At 42.5% G+C, this 19950-nt stretch overlaps 1 protein-coding gene across 1 annotated transcript in view; it reads left to right on the top strand.

Annotated features, from left to right (window-relative positions):
- The first annotated feature begins 11614 nt into the window (after positions 1-11614).
- The window catches only part of LOC109681095 (guanylate cyclase soluble subunit beta-2-like), a 50102-nt gene continuing 41766 nt past the window's right edge, over positions 11615-19950 (top strand). The window contains 1 exon segment of the mRNA XM_020155664.2: positions 11615-11687. Coding sequence (XP_020011253.2) covers positions 11621-11687 — 67 coding nt within the window. The 5' untranslated portion in view covers positions 11615-11620.

Raw genomic sequence — 19950 nt, 5'->3', positions numbered from 1 at the left:
TTCCCTTGTAGCTGGGATAACAGACATGCATAACATGTCTGGCTTGGTTTTTAAGATAGTGTTTTGCTAACTTTTTTGCTCTGACTGGCTGTGACTCTTGTTCCTCGCATCTCTGCCTCCATTAAATAACTGAGATTACAGATGTGAGTCACTGTGCCTGGCCCCCATTTGTTCTTTTTTAATTGGAGAAGAGAAAGCAACTACGTTATTTTCATTACACCTAAATGGAGCTTCTGGTCAGAGGTGACAACCCTTCTAAATTTGGCCAGAATCGGTCCTTAGAAATTCCCCAGTTAATTCTTAGTTTTCTCTCCCTGCTTTCATCCAGTAACCCATCTCTAATGATGCTCCTGTCTCCTATAATCTTGTGCTATCCAGCTGCTTTCTTGAAGACTCCCAGCCTTTAAACGTTACTGGTTGGGGCTCAAAGGGACTCATAAATCAGCTGGTCCTATGAAGAGAGAGGATACAAAAATATGGAAAAATGATTGGCTTCTTCAGTAATCAATGACATGCAAATTAAAGCAATTAGGTTCTGCTTTGCATATTATATCTCCAAAAAATTTAAATGATAATAACCAATTCTGGTTAAGTTGCAGCAAAATGGGTAATTGCTGACGCATTGTAAATCAGGGCAGTTCCTTGGAAAGGCATTTGACAGCATGTACCAGAAACTGAAAATGATCAAATTCTTTGAAGTTGTGAGTCTATTCTTGAGAATCTGAGAATCTATTCTGTTACACACATGTGTGCATTTATGTATAAAAAGATAAAATGTAGCCTTATATTTATATATAAAAAAGAAAAATTAAGTCTTCAGTGGTCAAAAACAAACAGACAAACAACAAATGGAATGACTGAAGAAACACCATCATTGTCTGTGAGGACTACAAAGACCATTAAGTGACCTGTCAAATTTCATGACACTATTATGTTATGAAGCCTAAAGAAACAAATAGCAAACAAACATGTACATAGCTACTAGGTAAATCACACAAATGAAAAATGACTAAGAGAAAGACCAAAATAACAATAGTACTTGAATTTCATTTTTGCCAAGTCTCTGGGTGAAATACAGGGGTTCTCTCTCTAAACATTCATTTTTTGAGCTCCTATAGTATGCCTGGTGCTGTGGAAAGCATTGGAGGATATAGAATCACGTAAGTCATGTACACAGGTGGTTTTAAATCTGCAGAAATGTAGATATACCTGGAATGCAAGGACCAGGGTGCTGAAGGTGCGTGTCCCATGGGACACTGGGACCATTTTCTCTGCCATAAACTGGACAGGGGCAGGTGAGCTAGAGCCTTACGCCTCCTGTCTGCCACAGGATCAGTTGTCCCTGCCGCTGGGGTGGTCAGTCCTAGGAGGATGAGTAAGATGGACTGTGGGGTAGACACTGCAGGGGAGGGTGAAGAGCCACCTTGGGGAACAGGATCTGCGTTTTTAGAAACCACTGGACATGGTTGCAAGTCCCTAGGAAGCCATAGTTGGATTTAGCAGGGGCTCTGAGGCTAAAGTGGTGGGGGTCAAAGCCTAGAAGCATAGCCTACAGTCTGTATGACCCAGAACTCACTATTTAACCACTCTGTGACCCAGGTAGTTCATCATAAAAGAATGATAACCCCTCATAGGGGTTGTTGCAAGTGTTAAATGAGAAAGTACAAACCATGCGCTTGGAACAAATGCCTGACCTCATCTGAGTACTCAGTAAATTTCAGCTGCTGTTGTAGAAATTAGCTTATCTTCAAGATGTGGGTTCTCAGTGAGTTGGATGAGATGTGGAGGGACCACAGAGTGTGCATCCTGCTGGACCAGATTTGAGCCTAGGCTCTGATGCTCAAAACTGTGCTCTTGGGCAGGTTCTTCACCTCTCTAAATCTTGGGATAAAGAGGGGAATAGTGTACCTATCTTCTAGGGTTGAGTGGAACAATTTGCCCCCAAGGACCTAATAAGAACACAGCGGGCACCAGTCTCTCCCTCCTCCAATATACAGGAACACCACGAGGAGCAGACTGTACTTGACATAAATAGAAACCATTTTTCTGCTGATCAGATAGCTGTGACTTGCCCCTCAGAAAGCAGATGTGCTCCAAAGGCCCCCTCCACGCCCAGAGACCTGGCTTCCCAAGGTTAGTGTGATTTGACAGATGGCGTTATCTTTGCTCCTGTTTTTAGACTGGTCTCCCTGACTCCCCAGTGCCAGACACCATTTAGCCCTTTCTTGAGGGACTAGTGATCAGCCTATGAGGGGAGGGACTGATTTTGGACTCATAAATTTTGTTCCATCTGATTTCCTGGTTAGGAGCTTTACCCAAAGTTCAGCTGCTGCTCATCAGAGTCAGTCCTGCCTAGGAAAAAGGCTAGGGCTCTGGAAGTAGTTGGAAATAACCGGAAATAGCCAGAGCACAGAGTTAAAACAGAAGTGGACTCATCTTTGCCTATAACCAGCAACTGAGATGTGCTAGCTATTTAAAGAAAGCCTCTTGCCCTCTTCTGTATCACTGAACAGTTGTGTTATGACCAGCTACTAGAACTCCATCCAATTTTAAGAAAAAAAACCAAAATCACATTTCCATGTGTAAATCTATGGAAGAGACTTTTTCCTTCTTGGATCCTTGGTGTGACCTCACTGATAGGATGACGCCATCTTCCCATCTTAGAGGAAACTGAACAAGCAGGAAGCCTTGGACTCCTCATGAACTCCAGGGGATCCAAGCGTGGAGGGAACCAGGGGAACACAACAGGGAGCAGAGAACCCAGCAGAGTGTCATCCTGAGTGAGTCTATGTCCCTAGGTTTTATCTCTTCTGTTTCAAAGTATTTGCTTAATTGAGTCTCAGAGGATATGTTCGCAATTTGAGCATGAGGTACTTAACAATTGCATTGGAAATGCATCTTTAAGCCAAAAGTCAAGCCTAGCTAACAGATCCAATCAACTATGAAAATTGCACCATATTAGAGCTTGTTATTTTAAAAAACCCTGTAGTACAGAAAACTCAACTATAAAACACAAATTAAGGCAAGATTATTTGCTGTGCAAAAGGATTTGCTTCAGGCTACATTTAAATAACAAATTCCCTAGTGCTTTTAAAATAGATTTTTTTGCTGAAAAAGGAAAAACCCATCAATTCCTATGCAAATTTTAAGAAGAAATGATTGGGTAAAATGAACTATGTCTCCAGACCTTATGACATAGATTTTATTTTATATGAAATAATCAGAAGCAGATGTTTCTTCCCCTTTGCCTGCCTTGTTGATTTCCCTCTCATATAGTCTAGATTTGTAGATTTCTAATTATGAACCACTCTTTTATAACCTCTTGGCTAAAACCTCTAACAAAACTTAACAACAAGAGGCAACTAATAGACTGGGAAGGGCTTTTGGAATCAGATTGGTTTTACATTTTGCCTGGATCACTTACTTGCTATTTGACTTGGGCAAGTGTGTTCACTAAACAAGTGCTTAGCTCCTACCATGGGCAGAGCAGAGTTCCTGGCGCTGGGAATTGTGGTATGTGAACAGGTAAGGGCTTGCCTCTGGGAATGGATTCCAATGTGGAGACAGAAAGTGAACAAGTAAGTGAACAAATAAACAAAAACCCTTCAAATTGTGCAAAGTGCTATAAAACTAGAGTTTGGTAGCGATTAAGAAGAGGTCAGTTTCCGAAGGTGGTCAGAAAAGGTCTCTCTGCAAAGGAAATGCCTGAACTGAGAGGAAGGAATGGGTCCAGGAAGTATGTGTGTTCCAAGCACAGAATGGCAAGTGCAAAGGTCTTGAAGTGGGGCTGAACTTGGTGAATCTGAAATAATCCAATGTGACTAGAATATCATGCATGAAGTGTCTGATAGGAGATGAAAATGGAGATTGTGTTGGGGAGCTGAGTATCTACATGTGTAGATGAAGGGAAGGGGTTGGATTCATTCTATTTGCCATAGGTTACTGAAGTCTCTGGATGTCTCACTTGTAAATGGAGATAGGAATGGTGCTCACTCTACTCACTTGTCAAGAGTTGAGGTGGCTAACAGGTGAGGTGATTAACATCTTGGCACTTTGGTTAGGGAACTGAGTCCAGGTATCAGCATCACACTATGTAAGCTACAGTCGAAGGGAGTTAGTGTAAGGATTCTGAGGACCCTCATGGAGCTCAGCTCCAGGAAATGCAGAAAAACCTCAGAGGAAATGGAAGGCAGCAAGCTCTCTTCTCTCTCACTCCTCTCTTCTTTCTCACTCCTCATGTTTATTCTGTCTTTCCGGCTCTCTCTGCAAGTCTCCTAATTTCTGTTGCTTCCAAACTTTTCTAGTGCCTTTTAGATTCAAGAGCTCACCATCAAGAGCTCGCCATCATCTGACTGGTTCTGTATCTCAGGGTCTGTGGTCCAGATACCTTCTGAGACAGAATGTTTGATGGGCTGACTTTGATCAGATGTCCGTACCCCGGCCCCATCAAGGTCCTAAGAAGAGGTTGTGGATACTGCATCAGGACTGGCATATGTTCCCCACTGTACAGATGGATGCATGGAGAAGGGGTGAATAGTGGGGGGATCAGGTGTTCATGAGTGGAAGATGAATAAATGAATGAGAGATGGGTGAATGACTAGAGAGCCCAAACCCATCCATTTGAGGAGGTGAGGAAGATTACATAACTTTTCTCTGTCTCGGGAGCTCTTATAGCAGGGGTTCATAGATGGGCTAGAGAGGGCCCAGGAAATCTCTGAAATCACCTATGAAAATGCCACATACATGTGTCTATGTGTAGTTTCTGAGACTAGGGTCTAGAGTATTCATTCGAATCCTTAAGAACTATATTTCCTAAAATTCCAGAACCACTGCCTGTGCATTCTTGGACTTTTGTTCTTGCAGAATAGGAAGCCCTTTGGATATTCTGACATCTTGAAAGCATCTTTTCAAGTACAGAGAGTCCCCAACTTATGAGGGGACCATCATGATATCATGATTTTTTTTACATGTGTTCAGTAGAAACTGTACTTCATCTGTAGAAATTGAGTCTTTTCCTGGGCTAGCAACAACCAGTATGATCCTGTCCCATGATGCTGGATGGTGACAGCAAGCTGCCATGAAATCATGCAGGGTAAGTGAAGGATGCTGTAGTCTGCAGTGTACTATATTCAGTAAATTACAGGAGGCATTCAGCACTTCATGATAAAATGGACTTTGTGTTACACTGTATTACCCAACAGCAGGCTGATGTAAATATTCTGAAGTATGTTCAAGGTCCACTAGACTAAAATATGATGTTCAGTAGGTTAATGTAGTAAATGAGGAAATGCATTTTTGATTTAATGATATTTTCAGTATGTCACCCCATAGTAAATCTGCCTTGAAAAACTATCTGAGCTAGAAAAAATCAGAAGGGCTCCATTCCTCCCCTTTTCTGCTATACCTGCTTTGTCCCATCCACCCACCAAAACTCTGAACCCTTCCTTTGAGACTGAAAACTCCCTTTCTCCATGTCTTCTAGTTTTCCTGGAAGTAAAGTCTGCTTCAAAAGAAGTTGAAAGCAGAGAGCTGATTTTTTTTTTAACTTTTATCACTCACTACCAAACTCTATAGTTTTATAGCACTTTGCACAATTTGAAGGGTTTTTGTTTATTTGTTCACTTACTTGTTCACTTTCTGTCTCCACATTGGAATCCATTCCCAGAGGCAAGCCCTTACCTGTTCACATACCACAATTCCCAGCGCCAGGAACTCTGCTCTGCCCATGGTAGGAGCTAAGCACTTGTTTAGTGAACACACTTGCCCAAGTCAAATAGCAAGTAAGTGATCCAGGCAAAATGTAAAACCAATCTGATTCCAAAAGCCCTTCCCAGTCTATTAGTTGCCTCTTGTTGTTAAGTTTTGTTAGAGGTTTTAGCCAGGAGGTTATAAAATAGTGGTTCATAGTTAGAAATCTATAAATCTAGACTATATGAGAGGGAAATCAACAAGGCAGGCAAAGGGGAAGAAACAGTGCTCCCTGTCTTTCCTTTTGCTCTGTTCCTGGCTATAAACATGATGGCTGACTTACCTTACTGCCTCAAACCACAGGCCATCAGAAGGGCCCTTAGAAATCCACATGGCCAGAGTATCTCCCCTTGAGACCCAGCTTCTAAAAGATCACAGTGATGCTGGGTGCTGGTGGGTCATGCCTGTAATCCTAGCTACTCTGGACGCAGAGATTAGGAAAGTCACAGTTCAAAGTCAGCCTGGACAAATAGTTCATGAGACTCTATCTCGAAAAAAAACCTTCACAAAAATAATGCTGGTGGAGTGGCTCAAGGTGTAGGCCCTGAGCTCAAACCTCAGTACCACAAAGCAAAACAAAACAAAAAAAAGATCACAGTGAAACATCAAGGATGCAGGAAATTTAAAAATATAATTCATTTTATAAATGCTATATTTATAAAGTAGAAATGTTTCTTTTCTAATAAAAATTATGAAAGATAACTATTGAGAAATACTTTTGTTTAGTGGGATTATATGGGAAATACAGGAGTAGTAACAGATATTTTGAGGTCTGAAAGCTTATATAATTCAGAGACCTTTGTTTTTTTTGCAGTAGTGGGGTTTGAACTCAGGGCCTTGAGCTTACTAGCCAGGCATTCTATCACTTGAGCTAAACCCCTTTGAAAATAATATAAAATTACAAATAGAAATTTACCTACAAAAGTGAGTACTAGAATAAGGGGAAAAAATAAAGGTGACAGCTAACATGAACACTAACACCTCAAAGACAACAGATTTTTATTCTATCTTTTGTCAACTAACTCATCTGACTTGACGTTTCTTTGCATCTTTGGCTGCATTTGGTTTCCTGATCAAATGAGAATGATTTTATTTCACTTTATTTTTGCACTACCAGGGTTTGAACTTAGGGCCTACACCTTGAGGCATTCTACCAGCCATTTTTTGTGAAGGGTTTTTCCAGGTAGGGTCTCGTAAACTATTTGCCCAGGCTGGCTTCGAACCATGATCCTTCTGATCTCTGCCTCCTAAATAGGTGCGATCCACCAGACCCTGGCTTGAGAATGATTTTATATTGGTTTCTGTAAGGAGAGTAAAATGCATATTCATTTAACATGACTAACAGGGCATTGTTTTTATTGTATGTTATTTTTATTGGTAGTTTAGACACATTTCTTTGTACATACCCAAAGTGTTCTCAGAAGTTTCTTTTCTTTCTTTTTTTGGCAGTACTGGGGCTTGAACTCAGGACCTATGCTTGCTAGGTAGGCAGGCACTCTACCACTTGAGCCACTCTGCCAGCCCTGTTTTTGTGTTGGGCTTTTTTGAGATAGGGTCTTATGAACTATTTGCCTGGGCTGACTTCAAACCGCAGTTCTCCTGGTAACTGCCTCCTGAGTAGTTAGGATTACAGGCATGAGCCACTGGTGCCCAGCTCTCAGAATTTTCTTGCAGAGGCATATTTATTCCTGGGTGGCAATGCCGAAGAACCTCAGGCCATGATGTCCCTCTACCTGTCCTACCCTCTCCCCCACCTGGAGGACAAATCCCCTGGCATCAGGTGGTCCCCACAGTAATGTGTAACTTCTCCTTTGAAAGTTTTTAGTGATGGTCACATTAGGGTCTGGCTTCTGTTGAGTCATCAGGAATAGGTGGTGCTGGGTCTGGGTGGCTTGAAGCCACAGGCACTCAGGATCACCATAAGGGCTTATAAGGAGAGCCCTAGAGGCCTTAGAGGAGGCTGGGTAGCACTGCTTCCTCCCTGTCCTGGAGGAAGCTACCAAAGCAAACCTGCCTCATTCTTGGTTTAAATGGGAAATTCTCAAATATGGTCATCTTAGGGTATATCTCTTTTTTTTTTTTTGGCACTGTTGGGGTTTGAACTCAGGACCTTGTGCTTTCTAGACAAATGTTCTACCACTTGGGCCATATCCCCAACCCCCTACTGATCTTAGGATGCCTTTATGCTCATCAAAATTTTTGAAGAACTCAAAGAGCTTTTACTTATGTATTGTTACTTAAAGTAATGGAAATTCAGACTGAAAAAATTTAAAAAATAATTATTTGCTAATTCATCTAAAATAATAATAAACCTATTATGTCTTACCATAAATAGCATATTTTGATGATAATTATATTACCCAAATAACAAGTTAATGAGAAGAGGGGTGTTGTTTTACATTTTTGCAAATGTCTTTAATGTGTGACTTGGTAGAAAATAGCTGTATTTTATCTCTTGCACTTTACCTGTTGTGACAGGTGGTCTTTGATTGAAATATAAGAAGAAAACATAGAAGGAGCAACTTCAATTCTCTCCTCCAATAATTGTGGCTATTTTCTCTAAGGCTCACTCAAAGCTTAACAAGCAGTAGATACTCAAAGGTCAGTTCCCATGTTGAGCCTGAAACTATCCCTATGACTTTCTTTATTCTGTGAGACTCCTGGTCCATGCTGCATTTGGGAGAAGTCTTTTGCTATCATTTTGTACTGACAGGCTTTAGTCATCAGGAAACAATCAGCACATTGAGTCATGAAGTTCTTTAAACTGTTGATGTGTTTTGTATCCAATACGAGCATCGCGTCTGTCAATAGCAGCGCCACAGTCTCACAGAGAGCCTCTGAGAGTGGGAAGCTCATCAGCTCGCAGCAGTAAGTTTTCCCAAGCTCTCACTTTTATTTGAAAGCTTGAGTTTTAGCACAGGCAACACAGTCTGCTAGTCATTTTCCTTCAAGTGACAGGCTAACTTGGTTCTTTTTTTTTAAGAAAATCTCTGCCAAATATTCAAGTCTGAGTAACCATGGCTCATCGGTCAGTGTTTCTTTCAAGTAGAAGTGATACTCCATGAAAAACATGACTGATTCAGCTCCTAAGTCGATGTTCTAAGTGCTGCTCCTGAAGGTGGCTGTCCACGCTCCTGTAGGCAGAAGAAGTACTTTCTATGTCCCCATACTTACCATTCCATCATACAAAAAGTTCAAAAGATGTGTGCTTAGGGTCAAGGTGTAATAAAATTGATAATTTTTACTGCTTCTACAAGAACAATCTGTAGTGAAATTAGCATTTCTTTTCTGCACATGTGTGGCAGGAAAGAATATGATGACTCTCAAGAACGTAATGAAGAATAATGCAGTTTGACGGCACTGCCTTGATCCATAGTGAGGCAGCAACTACTGCTTTGGCACCATTAACTCAAATATCACTAGTAAGAAAGGCAATGTTTGAATTTTATTCTGTAAATAGTTTTACCTCGTGTATCTCTAAAAACCCCCAAGGATTCCATGGATAATATTTGGAGAGCTGCTGCTTTAAGTGTCAGATATTTTTCCTCACTGAATCAGAGGTCTGGAGGGATACATCAAATGGTAGCTTGGGAGGACTGAATGTCACAACTGCTATGGAAACATTGACCTAGTCTAATACTATCATTATAATGATGAAGAAATGAGATTTGTTCCAGCTAGATTGTTGTAGGACCAGGATAATGGCAGGTGTCTTCCTGTCTTATACACAGTGAGTATGTGAGCCTCTGTCCTGTGAGGTCACTCATCTAAATTCCTAAGCTCTCTTTTAAGTATGATCAGGGTCCTATTGTGTGTTAGAGATGTGAAATCAAATGACATTTTCTTCATCATAGACTTGGTGGTGTAGGAAGCATGCAGACAGATGAATCAAAGGCAACCTGTGTGGTCATTGCTCAGACAGATATGACAGGAGTCACAGAGCTCAGAGGGAGAATGTATAAATGTGCATGAGGCTCAGAACTCTTAAGTCAAGTTGGGAGGGAGGAAAATAGTGAGCCAGAAAGAGGGCATGAGAATCTTTCGGTGGAGTAGGAGCCTGTAGAAGGTGGGGAAGAAAGAACTGTGAGGAGTTGTAGGAATGGAGATACACGAGATGACTGGAGGGTGGGAGGAGGGAGGCCTGGAGGTTACCAAGGAAGCCTGGAGTCTGGTGTGGGAGGTGCAGGTTAGAAAGCCTGGATGGTGCTTTCTCTAACTTCCAGACATCAGGACATAAGGCGAATCTTCCATCCTCCTGGTCTCTTTGTCCCCCAGTTCACATTCTTACACAGCTGCAAGCAGATTTATGGTATGAATTCCTCACCTAGTGGAAGGCAACTCTTGAAGGAACAGTTTCTCATAGCTTAAATTCGTTCTGTTTCCTTGGCCTGAAACTTGCTGGGAAGTGCTTTTCATTTTTCCTATGGGACTCTTAGAAACGATGACATCAGTTTAGTAAGGTTGACAAATGTAAGACCTGCCATTCATAATCTGTTACCTTGCTGGACTGAAACTAGAAAGGGCTCCTGAGCAATGGTTTCCAAATCTGGAGAGTCAAGAGGCAAGTGGTTAAAAAATATAATCTTATAGACACAGCTTCCTAGGGCTCAGGAGTCTGCATGCTTATTTTGCTCCCCAAGTTGTTCTAATACACACAACCTGGCCTTGGTTTCCTGCCTAGTTATTTTGAATATCACTAGTTGGCAACTAACTGAAGAACACATTTAATACCTTGCTGTTTCACTGCATACTGATGGCTCAGTCCCCTGCGTCTGTGGATGTGAGCTCCTGTGACTGGCCTTTCTCATGCTACATGAAATGGTCTCCTCATTGTGCGAGTTGGAAATACTGATCTCTCACTGCATTTCTCACATCTCTCGCTTTTCCAGCTCCCAATTTTCTCTTCTTTCCTTTTTCTTAACAGAACTTTCGCCATCTCATTAGAAAATGTCAGTTTGTTTACTTTTAAAATCAATTCTTGGTGAACATATTGCTTTACCAAAGCAGTTTGAACGATTATATATGCTAGTGTGCACTGGTTGTGAGGAACTGTCTTATGAAAACCCCCATGCAATCCTCACAGTCTGAGTTTGCCTGGCATCCCAGCAATGTGCAATACACATACAAACCCAAATAAATACTTGACACCGAAGTCAAAGTTTAGCCTGCAGAAAGAAGGGCTGCATGACTAGACAGGGTGAGTGGGTGGTCCCAGCAGAGGGCTGGGAAGAGTCACAGAGCGTGTTACATTCCAGAGCGTTCTGGAGAGCACAGCATCCTTTCTGGGGTCTTCAGAACAGATTATCATCGTGTCAAATTTAAATTGGAGTCTTGCCTATTCTGTATTCTGTCTCTATTTTGCTCATTGGCCCCTAGGGAGTGAGTAGAGATGTAACCTAACCTGGTGGGGAGCACCACACTTGAGGAAGCAATGGTGGTGGTTTATGACCCTTATAGTCTCTCCCAGGCTCCACAGAAAGCTTCTCTGAAACAGCTGCATTTAGAGGCTACTGGACAAAAACTGGAAATTGTACAGGTAGAGGGAAATTTGGGGAGCTTCTGGCCCAGTGATTCTCAACTGCAGGCACAAGGGCCCCTAGGCTATGTGAGAATCCCTAGTAATGCGTGTGTCAAACACAGTGCCTGTTGCTAGATTCAAAGCTAAAGGTGAGTCATAATGGCCTTTCTTGAGAGCCTACAAGATTCTCAGTCATATTCTCTATTCTAGGCTCTTGAGGGTGGGCAGCAGTGAATTGCTATAATTTATAGTGCTGGATCAGTGGATCTATTCCTGGACTTGGCTCCAGTTGCTGGGTGTTCATTGCACCTTGGTTCATTTTCCAGAGCTTCTGCAGAAGTGCAAGATGCCTTCATGACCTACACAGTGTATGATGACGCCATTACCATTAAGCTCATCCAAGAGGCCTGCAAGGTTCTGGGTAAGTCTGGAAGGATTTATTTTTGTTTCTTAGGGGTGCCGTGCCAAAATAGTCATGGTAATTATGTTCTATGAAAATGTCATGAACACTGAGTTAGTGAATACTGAATCATTGCTTCTAGGGGAAATACAGGGCTAAGTTTCTGAGAGTCTCTGGTCACAGCATATTTGTCAACTGATCAATATATAATCTTATTTGTCCTTCCATTTAAAGATGTATATGATTCATTGACACTGAACTTATATCCAATCACACTGTAAGTCATGCCTTATCAAAGCTAATCTAACATCCATACTCACTCTATAAGGCACCTACAGATTCTTTGTGTTTAGGGACACTAGTCAGCAATTGGGGGCCATTTTAAACAGCAAAATCACCAACAAAAAGCATAAAAATGTGAACAGTGACACTAAATAGACCACAGCCTATTATGAAAGCTGAAATAAGAATATAGAACATCACCTTATTTGATCTTAGCTAAGAACATATGTGTAGGATGGTGCAGAATTTTCTGTCAGTGCCTACCAGTGACTTCAACAGCTCCTTACTGATTTTAAGGATCCTTATTTTAGCAGGTAGAAAAATGTGCAAATACAGAATCCTCAAACAATAAGGATTAACTGTATCACCAGTTGAATAGCTTAAGCCAACAGAAATTTGTTCTGTCATGGTTTGGAAGCCAGAAGTTCAAAACCAAGTTGCTGACAGGGCCATGTTATCAATGAAGGGACTAGGGGAGAATCTTCCCTCTTCCAACTTCTGGTGGCCCCAGGTGTTTGTGGCCTACAGGGGTATAATTCTAAACTCAGCCTTCACATGACTGTCTCTTCCCTGTGTGCCTGTGTTTCTGGTCTAACTTCCCTTTTCTCACAAAGACACCAGCAGTCATATTGAATTCAGGATCCACCCTAAATGACTTCTTATTAACTTGATTACATATGCAAACCCAGTTTCCAAATAGGTCACATTCACAGGTTCCTGTGAATTTCAGGGACTCTGTTTAACCCAGTACAGGGCTTTGACAGGTGTTGTGATACTGTTGGAATATTTCACTGTTATTACCTCTGGGTGTCAGGAGGAACAACACTGAGATTCCCTATAAGCCAGCCACACTCATGTTTACCTGGAAATGAACATGGTGTGCTGTGCAGGGTGCTGGGGACAAAGATCTTCTGTGCTTTGGCTTATCTTGTCCATCTGCCAGGACATTAAAGTGCTGCTGATAGATTCACAATGAGGGGACCACATACGGACCCTCCCACTTACAACACACATGTGGTACTCCCAGGATGACTTCTCCCATGGGGGTATTAGCAAGGGATCATTTTTTCTATTAACTTGAGGTAAGAGCTATTGAGGGGGAAGAGGTACAGACAAAAGAGTTTTCACTTTGCCTCTTTCTAGTTTATGACCCAAGACAAGTTACTTAAGCAGTCACAGCGTCCCCATTGATCAAATGAAAATAGTGGTAACTTCAGAGTTGCTTGGAGGAATAAGTGAGATAATGTATGTGAAAATATCTGGTACATAGGAGGCTCTCAAAAAATATCCGCTTCTTTCCTGTCCTTTGCCCATTTCTCACACAGTGAGTCCCTATGAGAATATGGGATGGCCTTTAAGTATTATCTTAGGTGGACACTACACCCACAGCCATAATGGCATCTGACAGCCTGGACAGAATCGCTGCAAGTGTCAGGTTAGGCCCTGTCCCTCGGGGCCTTCAAGCTGCTTCCTGTGCAGCCCACAAAGGATCAGGCAGCAGGGGCTGTGGTTTTGAGCTGGTTTGAGCATGGTGCTTCCGGGGGCCCAGAAAATTGGCTACCATCCTCAGGAGCAGTTTGTGAGGTGTTACAGGTTAAAGCCAGTCCCAAGCACCACAGTATGCAGCCCCGTAGGTGCACAAAGAACCCACCTGGGAAGAAGCTACTGCTGGGCCTGCAGAGACAGGTGGCTTCTTCAGAATGCAACTGTGATGAGTAATGTGCCTGTGTTGGGTGAGGCATTGAACTTGTTGCCCTGCCCTTTGAATTTCAGAAAAATTCTGATTGAAAGTATTAGATCAGCTTTAACCCATGCATCTGGAACTGATAGAATGGAGGGTTTTCCCCTTGATTTTCACATTGCAGTTTGGCTAGCTTTGCGTCTACTCTCATGTTCACAGTCATCTCCTGGATGCAGAAGACCTTCCAGGAATCTGCATCTAGGAGAGGTGTAAAGACTCTTCCAAGCCAGGAGGGAGATGTCTTTGAGGCCTCAGAAGCTGGGTGTGTGTAATACTCATAGTCCTCTGCAGTGCAGTCCCCTGCCAGCTCTGTGTCACCTCCTGTGCTATCTTATCAAGTTGCTGTGGTCTGTCTTGGAGCCACAGAGACATGCAGGAGTCAAAGGTGCCAAAAGCCTGGCAAGATGATGGTGTTTGGAGCTGGGTGGAATCTGGGCACCAACTGGTCATTAAAATAACTTCCAACCAGACATGTGGCAGTCCCCAGTCACCTGTCACCAGCACCTCTTGCTAGACAAGGTTGGGCCCGAGTCTGGAAAGACAGCACAGGAGTGAAATGGGTCTTTGCTTCTTCTCCTCCTGGAACTCAGACTCTAAGAACAGCAACTCTTCTGGGACTCTTCTAAAGTCAGTGCCCTGCTTCCACCCATAGTGCTGGGCTCCTTTGCTCCCAGAAATCATAGCTGGGCACCTTACGCCACAAACGTGAATCCCATTCCAGAGAAACTTCCAGAGAGAGATTCTAGGAAATGATATGCTGGAACCTCCAGGGTGTGTGCAGCACCTGCAACCCCATTCCTTCCCTGTCCAGTCTGGTTCTTTTGGGGAGGGGTCTCCTAGGTTCCTTGGTGTCCCCACAGACCATAGCAGGGGCAGTTTGTAAGGGGTGCATGCTACCTACAAGGGATCAGCAGGCTTTCATTGAAGAGTCCAAAGCCCAGAGTGTGTGCTCTTTATGGCACTGCATTGCCCCTGCTGGGCTGGAAGCCTAGGGACCTGGGTTCTAATCTCAGCTCTGAGTTGTCCAACACATAGTAGCAGAGTTTCTGTTTTATTTTCTTAAATATTGCTTTTTTAAAAATTTAAAATACATGATTGTGATGTCAAATATGCCTTTGTAAGTCACTCAGGCAGACCCCTTCTTGGTCTTAATATGTACCACCACTCCACATAGGAAAGGCCCAGATGTTGCTCCTCTGGGGACAATTCAGCAGGTCTGTGATTCCATGTGAGGACTGGTGGCCCACAAGCAATCTGATCATATACCACTGCATCCTCTCTTCTAGCTAAGAGGAGGAGCAACTAGTTATTTTCTCTACACAGAAAGAATGCAGTGGGTGAGAACTCTGTTAAGAGGGGTGATTATTTCCTAGCAGAAAAGTTGGACTTTTGACAGAACTTAGAAGATAAAAGAGCAAAAATGCTGAGACTGAATGGTGCAATTAAACCCATCTCTAGTCTTCCCTGGGTCTTATTTCAGGGGATCTCAGGTCAGCAGGTTGTAGTGCCTGCATCATACAGCCTCAGCTTGGTTCCTAGCTCTCTGCTAAGTGGCATCTTGTTATTCTAGAAGAAGCAAGAGGGGTCAGTTCTGCTCTGTCATACCAACTGTGACTTTGACTAGAATTTCCTTGAGAGTGATCTCCTTGAAAAGGAATAATACCTCTCAGGCTTGTGGCAAAGAATAAATTAGATAACAAGTGTAAACCAAGTAGCAATATGCAGGGCATCTAGTGGGGGTTCAGTAAATGTGAGCTGAATGTTGAACCTAAAAGGAAGGCAGGGATGTTTCTATATTTTGTACCTCTGAATGTTGCTCTTCACTTCAAATGACTGTGATTTAAAAAAATAATGTTCTGAGCCCTTTGATCAATAGTCAGTGAAATACCTACAACTATGAGCCAAATCTGGGCCCCTTCCTGTTTTTGTAAATAAAATTTCATTGAAACACAACCATACGCCTTTGTTTACAAATGTTTAGACCTCTTTTGTGGTATAATACTAGAGCTGAGTTATCAGAACAAGACCATACGAACTACAAAGCTTAAAATAGTCACTAATTACCCTTTATAGAAAAAGTGTGTCATCTCATATTTTATGGAATGGATCTTAAACACATTTTTAAGGCTTAAAAATCCTTTTTTACATAAAGCCTGCTATAGACTGAACTTTGTCCCTGCAAAATTTATATGTTAAGGCATTAACCTCCAGTGAGATGGTCTTTGGAGATGGGGCCTTTGGGTGATCATTAGGTTTAGATGAGGTCATAAAATACTGTCCCTATGCTGTGATTAATGCCCTTATGAGAAGGTGTCAGAGGGTGTGACCTGTTTTTTTCTGCTATACAAGGACATAGCAAGAAAGCAGCAAGAAGTCAGGTAGAAAATCAACTGTGTCAGCAACTTGATTTTGGAGTTCTACCTTTCACAACTGTGAGAAAATAAATTTCCTTTGTTGAAGCCACCCGATCTATTATATTTTCTTATGGGAGTCCTAGAGGACTAATGTTGTGGGAAATTACAAGCTGAGATACTGAGGCAGTTTAGCAGGAAGCAACATTTTATTGTGCCAACATAGACCCAGCGGATTTGTGTCCAAAGGTTGAGCCCCAAGAACAAAGGGGTCTCACCTTATACACCCTTGGAAGCAGGTTACAGAAGCAAAAAGGAAGGTCTAACCCATATATGGTTATATTCAATTCTATAGGCTACTTTACCCTAGTGCTTTGTGACTTTTTCCCCTCCACAGAGTTACATGACCTTCCTCACATTCAAATTTCTCAGGTTTTATCTCTCTGCCATGCCATCCCTACCTCCCTGCTACTTTATCAGGACTCAGGTCTAGTCTGTTTTCTTTTGATCCTCCTCCCTGCTACACTAATACAAGAACTCTAATAAGTTTTTAGATCTTGAGAAATAAATACTTGAAACATCTCATATTACCCCAGCCTGTTTTATACCAGTGCACTTGTGAACACTTTAGTGTAGCAGCTTCTTTAGCAGAGAGATGCCGTTGCTTACTTGTCCAACTGGTCATATTTCCAACCAACCAAATACATTTAGAGGTGGCAACAAGCTTGCAGACCCATGTGTAGGCTCAGCTGCATCACTTTCCTATCCAAAGCCAAAGTATATCACTGTGGTTTTGTTACTGGTGGGTGGTCTCAGAAGACCCTGATAGAGAAGATCTCAAGTCCTTGGTGTCCTGAACCAAGAATTGAGTGGAGATTGCACACAGATTGCAAAACAGCAGCAAAATTTTATTGAAAGTGGTGGAAGTAGGAAAGTACACACCCCAAGGAAGGGTGAGAGTGTGCTCTGGCGAAGTGGCTCAAGAGCAGCACCTGTGACCGAAGAGCACCGGCACCTTGGTTCAGATGGGTACTTATGCACTAAGGAGTGGATTTTGGTGATTGACAGATTGATTGATGGGTACTGCTCATGTGGATTCATTTGGTTATAATGAGATACAGTCCATATTCATTAGGCCATAATTAGGGGCCTTTGTGTGCATGCCCCAGTTTAGATAAGTCCCTTGTGGTCAACCAGCCTGCTCACTCAGGATACTGTGGTTAGTTGTTACTGTAGCTTTTACCACAAAGGGGGAATTTTGAAGGTGATTCTGGGTGGAGTTAGACCACCTGTTCCCACAAGATGCTCTTTAAGGAAGCTATCTGTTTCCCATGACCTGGTTCCTGCCTCAGTTTCTTTCTTCCTTGTTTTAAGTGTCAGAATCATTTTGTATTCTTGTTACTTATTCCCATAACATCTAAGATGGTGGGCCAGCATGGCAAGTACAGTTTTCAAATAAAAAGATGGAATGCAAAATCCAGGAAACACACACATCAGATTTGGAAGCCTGGGCCATGCGGTCTTTGTGTGTATCCAACAGTCATGAGTCCAAGAGAGAGAAGCCCTGCCAAGGGAAGGCCACAAGAAGGGCATTTTACCACTTAATAAAATATACTGGTCAGTGGAGACCAGCTCCTCCCTTTGACAAAGAGAGAAACAGGCTTAGTCACCACCAGCCAATGCTTTGCTTTCCAAGTGGGCTCCAGAATGCAATTTCCCTACCTTGAAGCAATTATTGGGACTTTTCCAGACCCCTCTGCCACTGCACAGCCCTGCACTTTCTAATTAGCCTAATTCAAGATGGGACCAGATGGCAGGTTGAGCACTGCATAAGGAATTGTTCTGTATGTGAATAAGTGCCTACTTAGTGTGTAAGTGGGTTATTAGTGATCTGAAGTGACAAAATTCAAAACAACACCCAACAGCCATTTGGCACAGCTGTGTCTGTCTAGACTTTGCCTGTTAAGAAAACCAGAGTAAAATGCATTTCAACAGTTAGCCCTTAGCAAATGTCAAAGCCCTTTTCTGTACTTCTTCAAAAATAAGAGTAACGGCATAAAATTTACAAATCTAAAATGCCTGGCTTTAGGCATTATAACATTGGCTCTTAACTCTATCCCTCTGAGGGTGGGACAAGTGACAGAGCTGTGCAACCAAGGAAAGTGGAGACCTGAACTTGAGTCTCCTGACTCTAAGGTCAGTGTGAATCCTACAGGCTGGAGGTGACACTGACAATGTGTCTGACTGTGGCTTTGGAATCAGACACTCATGGGTGGGGCTCCTAGCTCTATGGTCTCCTAAAAATGCAACTGGGTGCAAATTTGCTTTTGGTAAACAGCAGTAATACTTGTGTCACCTACCCCAGAAGTTATCCTAGAGATGAAATCAAATGACAGGACCAAACACAGAGTGGGCCTTCAGCAGAGTGCCTCACTCTGGCTCTCTCTCCCCCATATCACCCCATGCCACCCCCCACCCCCACTGCTTTGACTCCTGTTTGGGCTGACAACTCTGTTCCAACAGCTGATGCAAAACAGGCAGCTGCTTACCACCAGGCTCAAATGGAGTGCTTGGCTGACCCCCGCAGAAGACTGCCCACCTGAGCTAGCTGCCTTCATCTGTCTCCCAGCTGCTTTTTTTCTCAGTGCTTGAGTAAACTTCCTGCTACATCTGCAACTCAAATCTCCCAATTGAGCCTGCTTCCTCCTGCAAAGAACAGTCTCAGCCTGTGTGGCTGTGTCTCCCCTTCCTTAAGCTCCTCTTTCTCCTACTCACAAAATACTCCCCTCACTTGAGCCCACTCCTGACCTAAGTGATACCATTTGAGGAGAGAATGCTCAATGAATGACTCCAGATAGCTAAAGCTTTAAAGCTTTCCAGATACTAAAGCATTGGAAAAATAAAATTACCCATTTTGAATGGAAAACTCTGTAAGATGTAGAACATACATTACCCTGTCTGGTGGAATAGCATATGCTTCTCTGGGTAACCCCATGAAGAATAGGTCTTGGTGCCTATATTTGGATAATGGGAGGTGGCTTGATAGCAGGTGAACAGGGGTCATGAGGAGTCCAGTCCTGAGTGGGTCCTTTGCCCAGGAGGTCCAGCGTAAGTGGCAGTGGCTTTGCTCCAACTGTCTACCTGCCAGTGCTTGCTGGGGCTTCATCAGGTGTCCTCCTGCCCAGGACAGCCCATCTCTGCTGTTTGCAGTCCCTGGAGCTATAACCCAGCAAGTAGTAAACATTTCCTGGCAGCACAGAACAGCCAAGCTTGTTAAGTCAGAAAGTTCAAGTTCATACATCATTCCAATTTAAAAGCCTGTTAGAAGGCTCCACACCTCTCCTGGGAAGCCAAGCATAGATGCTTTGTAGCAGTTATTTTCCTGCTAACAAAAAGATCTTTTCATTTAGGCAAAATAAAATCACTTTTTAATAAAGCCTTTAAAGCATACACAAAACTTGTATACTGAAGTCTATGCAACCTTTACCTAGTTTCACTAATTGTCAGTATTTTGCCAATCTTATTTCATGTATCTGGTCCCCCCACTGTTTTTCTGTTTTTATTTTTGCTGGAATGTCTTAAAGCAAATCTCAGGTTTCCTATAATTTCACTCATAAATATTTCAGTATGAGTCTCTAACAAGATAAAGACACTTTAAAATATAATGATAATGTCCTGATTATGCCCAACAAAATTCATAATGTCACCGAGGTGGAGGTTCCAGCTGTGTTGCAGCTGGCCATGGATAAGTGGTCTTTGTGGTCTTATTATATAAGATTTCCTAAGGTCTTTTCAGGGCAATCAGCAAAACCTTTTGGCTTTGACATAAATTCAAACCCACAAAGGACTTGTAAGAAAAGTTCAAAGAATTTCCATATACTTGTCATCCATGCTTCCCAAATATTAACAT

This window comes from Castor canadensis, chromosome 10 (assembly GCF_047511655.1).
Source record: "Castor canadensis chromosome 10, mCasCan1.hap1v2, whole genome shotgun sequence".
In the NCBI taxonomy this organism is placed as follows: domain Eukaryota; kingdom Metazoa; phylum Chordata; class Mammalia; order Rodentia; family Castoridae; genus Castor; species Castor canadensis.
Note: the sequence above shows the minus strand (reverse complement) of the source record. Positions and strands in the feature narration are given on the sequence as shown.